Source organism: Cheilinus undulatus, linkage group 21 (assembly GCF_018320785.1).
Source record: "Cheilinus undulatus linkage group 21, ASM1832078v1, whole genome shotgun sequence".
Classification (NCBI taxonomy): domain Eukaryota; kingdom Metazoa; phylum Chordata; class Actinopteri; order Labriformes; family Labridae; genus Cheilinus; species Cheilinus undulatus.
The window spans coordinates 2,193,689-2,201,684 of NC_054885.1; the positions used below are offsets into that span (position 1 = coordinate 2,193,689).

Sequence of the window (7,996 nt, forward strand, 5' to 3'; positions counted from 1 at the left end):
TGGTAAACAATCACTCTGGATTAAGATCTAACATTTTACACCATCAGGCCAGTCTGGATGGCACAGCTAGGCGCGCAGTGGCTGATCTCACGGTGCGTGGACCGGCTGAACTCTCCTCGTGCCACAGCTCTGCACACCAAACTACAACTGTTGATATCCGTGACGCAGTGAGACGTACGTGGCTCTACGTCTGGTGCAGCCTGCACGCACAATCCCTCAGATTATCGCCTGACCCGCAGGATTTGTTCTAGAGGCACCTGATTCACCGGCAGCGACGAGCCGAGTCAGAGCAGGAGGAATGATCTAGAATCATTTCCATTTTCTCCCGGAGTGATTTCACGACTTACTTACTGTTTGGATGCACTTTACGCACGCAGCTCTCCAAGACGGACACTTCAGAGGAGCCCTGTACGGGGGACCAAAGCGGTGCCATGGCAGCTTTTACGCACAGCGCAGAGACGTCGATGCGGCTGTTTGAGGAAGTTTCCGGTGGAGTTAACATTTCTCATTGATCACTGTAGCTCTGATCATGTGTGAGCTGCTGCTGCTGGTGTTAGAAACGTCTAATCCCTGCCTGTTTAACGCTGACAGATGGATTGCTTGCTGCCGACCAGCCCTGGGCCTAGTCCTGCTCATTTAACCGCTATGCTCACGTCTTGATTACTGAACTGAGGCCATTTAGGGCAGCCAAGCATCACAGCATAGACCCCATCCTCCTGTGGTGCCAACATGAGGAGAGCTGTGCTGAAGGAAGCAGCCAAACGCTTCCCCTGGTTGGCCAACGTGACTCTGTACGGCTGCCTGTTCGCCGGCGGTGACCTTGTGCATCAGCTCATGGCTCAGAAGGAGCGCATGGACTGGAGGCACACTCGTAACGTCGCCATTGTGGCAATCAGTTTCCATGGCAACTTTAATTACTTCTGGCTGAGGGCTCTGGAGAGGCGTTTCCCCGGGAAGTCTGCAGGGATGGTTTTTAGAAAACTTCTGCTGGACCAGAGCTTCGCCTCGCCTTTGGCCACCAGTGTCTTCTACACAGGTAAGTGGATCCACATCCATCACGAAGACCCAGACCATCCAGGGTCTGCTTGATGAAATTCTGTACGGAGGTCAAAAACCATCCAGAGAAAATAATCTGATGCAAAGACATCTGATTGGCTGAAGCAGTTCTAACATTTATGTCAGCAAACCCTCAGGCTGAAATCTGGAGTATTTAGTCTTGTTCACACTTTCAGGACATGGGTACGGTGGCCCAGAAGGGTCTGCTGCAAAAACATTTCAATAAATGTAAAAACTTTTAATAGAAACACAAATACAATTTCTGGTTTCAGAAAAAAAATTTGCGTGTTGTATTTTTTTATGTTTCATTAAATATTTTCGCAGTTGCCCTTCGGGGCTGCTGTATGTATGGCAATAACAAAATCCCCAGAAAAAAAACAGTTTTAATAATCTCTTAAACATTTCATAAAAGCAAAAAAAAAAAAAAAACAACAACAACTTTTTAGTGTTTCACAAAATATTTTTGTGTTGTAAGACATGTTTTTTCTTTGCACAAAATGTTTTTGCGTTTAATGGCATGCTTTTGTGCTCATGAAAAAAAAGAAGTTTTTGCATCTCAAAAATGTTTCAAAAAAAGTGTGTGGAGTTGGATTTTTTTTTTTTTTACAATTGTTTAACATTTCACTAAAAAATACTTTGTGTTTTATAGAATGCTTTCTGGTTGTGCAAGAAGTTTTGTACTTCAGGAAATGTTCTTTCACAGTATGTTCTTGCATTGCCTGAAACCTTCTCATGTTTCCCACATGTTTTTTTTTTGTTTGTTTGTTTTCAGAAATTATTTTGTGTTTTATTAATTTTATGTACGTTTTTTCTCGTTGCAGAACTTTTTTTGTTAAACCAAAAAAATTCACATCACAGTATTTTTATTATTATTATTATTATTTTTTTTTTTTTATATTTTTTACATTTTAGAATTCTGCGAAATATTTTATCTGAATTTTTCTTCTGTTTCACTAAAAGTCGACTCATTTTGTGGCATGTTTTTTTGCTCTGAAATTTTTTTTTGCAGTTGACCTTCAGGGCCACCGTACATATGGTTACCAGATAGGGCTGGGCAATTAATCCCAAATAAAATTAATTTGTTAATTTAATAATTTTTTTTACAGCAGAGATGTTATGCATTAAATGTCATGCAGTCATCCACAGGCAGTTTTTTTATAATATTCTACAATAATCCTACTTTTTTGTACATTTTTCTTATTAAATATAAGAATGACATAAAAATTATAACTCCCTTCAATACATCAGTTTCTGTCCAGTTTGCAATACGAGTCAAAATCATCATAATTGGGTATTTTTTAAAATTATTCAGCTCCAGTTTTATCCAATATTGTGTTGGTTATGTTATAGAATGATTTATTGCTTGTGTTTGTTGGTAAAAAAAACACAATATAAGGAACTTAAACTTAACTTAACTTAATATAAGGAACTACATGAAAATGTCCGGCTCAAAGTTAAGATTTCTCATGAAGGTTGTTTGTTAATCAGTCACACCGTCGTTAGTTTTACTTCCTGTGTGAAGCCTGTATGAAGTATGAAGTCTGCATTAATTCCTCTGTCCTGCAGGGATGAGCTTCCTGGAGGGGAAGGAGGACGTGTTAGAGGACTGGAGGGAGAAGTTCTTCAACACCTGGAAGGTGAGTAGGGACGGAAGGAAGGAAGGAAGAGGGACTTGGAAGCAATGGAAAGTCACCTTCACTCACGGCGCTCACAAACAGATTAACCCAGTTTGTCGGGGCAGGGCACCGAGCCCAGGGTGATGTGGGGTAATTCAATCGAGTCACTTTCAGGACATGCAAGAGCTGACAGCGTGCCAAATGTAAATCTCTGTGGCATGCTAACATTTGAAAATAGTTATTTTCCATTATGCATGACTCCAAATGAAGCTGATGACACAAACCTTTATTTCAACCGTGATTCAGTCATCATAGTGCTCCTAAAACTTTCTACGGTGGCTGACAAGTGCAAATGAAAGCTGACAGCCAAAATATGTAACATGCAATCGTCCAGAACAAACATCACAACCTTAATATGCTGCAAATGGAACTAATAGGCTACAGAAAGGTGCAGAGTGCCCCCTACAGGCAGGACAGAGGACATCTGAATTAGATTTGCAGCGTTACTCTCACTAAGTTCAGCTTTTTGCAGCATGTTTATTTTTTTCAGCCCATGTCAGTTACATTCGCACATGCTTTTTAATTTGCAGCGTTTCTGAATTTACAGTTGCCAAAATATATTAATGCTAAAAATGTTTAAAGATTAGACATAAATGTTTAAAGCGTTGTTTAAATTTTTTTTTTTTTTTTTTCAATTTCAATCCTTTTTGTGGGTGGGGTTCCACCGAATGAATAATTTCTTCTTGGGGAGGCTCACTCTCACACACTTTGAAAACTACTGATCTAAAATAAGGGTTAAGGTTGTCAGAAGTGCTGCAAAAATGACCAAATAAAGTGGTGAAAAGGGTTACAGAGCAGCAAAAATGGGTGAAAAGTGGCGAAATGGGTTGTGGAGTGGCACAAAGGGACGAGAATTGGCAGAAAAAGGTGTGACAAGGGGTTAAAATGTGGCAAAAAATGGTAAAAGAGGCAAACAAGGGGCAAAAGGTACCAAAAATTAGTTACTAATGACAAAAATATTGCAAAAAAGTATGAAAAGGTTAAAAAGTGTAAAAAAAAAAATAGAAGAAAAGAGGCAAAAATTGATGAGTGGCACAAAGGGGATTAAACTTGCAGGAAAAGTGGTTCAAAAGGGGCTAAAATCTTGCAAAAGTTGGCAAAAAGTTTTTTAAGAAGGGTTAAAAGTGTCAAAAATGGATTAGTATTGGTGCTAAATGACAACTGAGGAGGGCCCGCTCTCTTGGATCTTCAGGGGTCCAGATCTGTTGTCAGGCCCGTGTCATTGTGCTGTTTTATAGATAACAGGGATCTCACTGGTAATGCCTAAAAATGTCCTGCATTTGGAAAGAAAATACAAATATTATAACAGCAATATTTCAATCAGACCTAAAGATTTATTTAGTTTTTGTGTATTTGAAAGTCCAGCCTCTGTGCAGATGTACTTGATGACCGCTGTTTTAGGGGCTTTTATGATTGAATATTGTCGTTTTTTTATATAATGCTATTTCATAGTATAATTATCCTTCCTCATATAATATGGGAGGGTTCCTGCATGTCTTTGTGTCTCATCACATCCTTTTCTCTCTTTCAGACTGGACTCATGTACTGGCCGTTCATGCAGGTAAACACAAGAACTCTTTACTGTTGAATGCACATTTATATCTGGCTTTAATTTTGGTTTGTAGATCAAAAAAGCAAGAAATCAGTGAGATGTTTCAGGCCTTATGTTTGTATCAAAGCAGTATTTGGTAGGAGTTCAGTCTGGTGCACTCTGACGCCCACCAAAGGTCTCTGAGTGAAACTGCACTGTCATAATAATAATAATAATAATAACTTTATTTGTATAGCACCTTTAAAAACAGAGGTTTGAGGTCATAATCACACACAGTGATGTTTCCTTCTGATCCAGCTTGGCGTTGGATTTACAGCCTACTTATGGAACTCTTATTAACATGCAAAAGTCCGCCCTGTTACCACCGCTCTTAGCCAAACATCAGACAACACTGAGACAGGCTAACTGGCTTCTTCATAGCAGACTGTAGGTGTTTGAGCTAAGCCTGAGATACACAGTGCTGAAAGCAGGTGACCAGAGCACTCTGTGGAAATGGGACTGATGCCATTCTCCCTGTTTAAAGTCGCTCTACCTTTAGACCAACTTTCAAAAGACTGTTTGAAAGTGGGGAAACTTATATATTGCTGCCTTAAATGCTTTATTCTTTTTTATTTTTGCATCAAGTAAGCCAAATGTAAGAACATGAAGTGAACCTCTGGACTCAAACCAAATAAAAGAGAACTATTTCAGTAGAAATCTGTTCTTAATTGGACTAAAGTGTTTGTTAATTCGATGTTCTGTTTGTTTCCACAGTTTCTGAACTTTGTCCTGATGCCGCTCTACATGCGGACGGCCTTCATGGGCTGCTGCGCCTTCCTCTGGGCCACCTTCCTCTGCTTCTCTCGGCAGGATGGCGACGGCACTGCCGGCGTGGCTCTGGCCTTCGTCATGGACCCTCGTAAGACCCTGGAGGAGATGCGTGCCGCCCGCTTAGCCCGTAAAAGGCAGAGGCAGAGCCTAAAGGAAAAATAGAAGCAGAAGAAGGAGGATTTCTCTGCTGATTTTCAGGCCTTGAGCAGCTGCTGCAGTAAAACCGGGTATACACTTAAACTTGAATTCACCTCAGAGAGTCAAAGGGTTAAAGAGAATCATACTGGTTTAAAAGATGAAATACATGCACACAAAAACAGCTGACTGTACTGGGGACTGAAGGCTGCAGGAGGAAGTATGTGTGAAAATGTTTTCTTTCATAACAAAGTCATTAAAAAGGCACAAAGATGTCAAACTTCTTAAAAGTGATTCAACTCTCACAGCACTGTGGAGTCAAATAGATCCTAAATTAGAGGAAGGTGGTAGTAAAACAGACACATAGCTTAGCATAGGATGCAAGTTTAGCATGATTGCATAATGTTATGATGCATTGTGCATCATGTTTGCAGTGATGGGAACGAATCTTACCTCCAGACTGTGAAGGGGTCCACTGAAATCAGACTGAACCTGTGGACTTCTGATTCATCTCAAAGTTCTCCCTTCACGCTGATGAGATCCTGAGATCAGATTTGAGGGCTCCGTATTTCTGATTTCTACCTGATGTGCCTTCTCTCTGAGATGAGACCGTCCTAACCCGGCGATGACGGCCACAAATAATCACCACAAAGAGATCTGAGTGTGTTTTAAATGTGTGTATAGTTTTAAATGGGTTCTCTGCTTTTATAAGGGGATGCACCAGGCTGATAACACAACGTTCACGTCTTATAACCTCCTGAGACCCCAGCCTTTGTTTGGAGACCATTTTAATTTTCTCCCAGAATCACATAAGTTAGAATATCAGTCTTGTCATTGAACAGGAATTTCTTGGAAATTTCCTTTTCCAAAACCCTGAAAAATTCCATAATTAAAAAAAAATTCTTTGAAAATACTAAGACATATTTTTAAAGTACCCAAATATTTCTTTAGATAGTACTCACATCTTTCAGTGAAAATTCCTCATAATGCCTGAAAATTCCAATTCACAGTTTCCCCAAAAATTCCATGCAAATTCCTCAAAATTTTAAGCAAATTCCCCAAATGTTAAACTAAATTCCCCTTTCAATTTCTTTGCAAATTCTAGACATTTTCAAGAAACATTCTCCAAAATTCCATGAAACTGATGGAAATTACCCAACCCCCCCTAAAGTTTTCTAAGAAAAATGCTTAAAAATTCAACGGACAATCCCGAACCCCAAATTCCCAATCCCACTTCCCCAAAAAATTGGTAATAATTTCCCCATATTCCTATGAAGATGCATTAAAAAATTTTAAATAAATTTAAAGCCATGAAACCCTCCAAAATATCCAAGCATGTATTTTAATTTACATAAAATACTTTGATAACTTCCAAGAAAATTCCCTAAAATATCCAAACAGCAAATCCCAGCAATTCAAGCAAATACCTGAAACTTGATCTGACATTTTGAACAATTATGACATCAGTTCTAATACCAAAAAAAGATTCATGATGTAGGAAAGCCAAAATGTAATGTCCTCATATGTGGATGCTGGGTCTCAGGAGGTTAAAGTTGAAATCTAAAAGCTCATTGATTTTTTAAATGGTCATAGATGTCACTCAGTTTGTGTTTGCAAAGTGATGTCCAAGGTAAATTATTCCCATGAATTTGGTACCAGAGAGAATAAACGATGGATCCTTAATGTCAGCAAATCCCATGAAAGGGCTGAAGTCAAAAGGTGTAAAAAAGAAAGGAGGGGGGGGTTAAAAGGATGAAAAATAATCTTTTTATTCCATCAAATACCAGCGGAAACATCTGGAAGCACCAGCTCAAAGTAAAAGTTACTCCAGCAGACAATAATCCATTTATTTGGGATTAAATCAACAGTGGATTAATCGATGCGTGCACATGCGTGTGCATGGTAGTCCACTGATGTTTTTGTGTCATTTATTCTTTCTGTGAAACTTTTCAGAGCTGCATGGTCAGGATTTACCTTTAAAAAGTCTCAGTGGTAATAATCCTCCCAAAATAAACTTTACAAAGGACATGTCACCCAGTGCACCTCAAACATATCCAAAAAACGAGATTAAGTCAGCACCGGCCGATGATGCTCACTCCTTTCCTGGTCCATCATTTCTTGAGGAACGCTCCAACAGAGAAGCCGACTCTGAAACAGGTGGCTGGCTGCTCCGTTTGAAGGCCCGTTATCTTTTCTATCTGGAATTTTCGCCCAACTTCTGGAGGGCGTCCAGTCCTCTTGGGTCCTGCATTTGCAATCTTTAACGTTGTCCCAGCGCTGTGTGGTAGTCTGCTGGTGTCCAAGACCAGGACGGTGGTTGCAGATTTCCCCCCAAAACTTCAGAGGTTTGACTTTGAATGTTCAAATTTCAAAGAAACACTCGACTTCTACCTCAGATCGATGTGCACCATTCATTAAAAAAGCCAGAGGCCATGGTCCTCTGCTGGAAAAGGGTAGGAAGTTACCCCCGGATGGGGAGAGTGTCTCTGCCACAAGTGAAGGAGTTCAGGTACCTCGGGTTCTTGTTCATGAGTGAGGATAGAAGGCACCGCAAGATCAACAGCCTCCGCACCATCACGGTGAAGAGGGAGCTGAGCTGGAAGAAAAAACTCTCAATTCACCGGTTGCTCTTCGTCCCAACCCTCACCAGTTGTCATGAACTCTGGGTAATGACCAAACAAACTGAGACAGAATCTCTCGTCAGCGGGCTCCTTCCTGCTTGAAACAGTTAAAAATGTGCTGCACATACAAATGTTTGCTCTTTATT

At 40.1% G+C, this 7,996-nt stretch overlaps 1 protein-coding gene across 1 annotated transcript; it reads left to right on the forward strand.

Annotated features, from left to right (window-relative positions):
- Positions 1-729: 729 nt before the first annotated feature.
- mpv17l (MPV17 mitochondrial membrane protein like) lies at positions 730-5,256 on the forward strand. Its single transcript, XM_041817444.1, has 4 exons — positions 730-1,036; positions 2,623-2,693; positions 4,264-4,293; positions 5,038-5,256. The coding sequence occupies exons 1-4, from the start codon at positions 730-732 to the stop codon at positions 5,254-5,256; spliced, it is 627 nt and encodes a 208-aa protein (XP_041673378.1).
- The last annotated feature ends 2,740 nt before the right edge of the window (positions 5,257-7,996 follow it).

What these genes read in the sequence shown, in the direction of transcription:
- mpv17l (XM_041817444.1), top strand. Translation starts at nt 730, where the DNA reads ATGAGGAGAGCTGTGCTGAAGGAAGCAGCCAAACGCTTCCCCTGGTTG. An exon ending in CACCAGTGTCTTCTACACAG is followed by an intron (nt 1,037 to 2,622) that starts GTAAGTGGATCC and finishes TCTGTCCTGCAG; the next exon opens with GGATGAGCTTCCTGGAGGGG. An exon ending in AGTTCTTCAACACCTGGAAG is followed by an intron (nt 2,694 to 4,263) that starts GTGAGTAGGGAC and finishes TCTCTCTTTCAG; the next exon opens with ACTGGACTCATGTACTGGCC.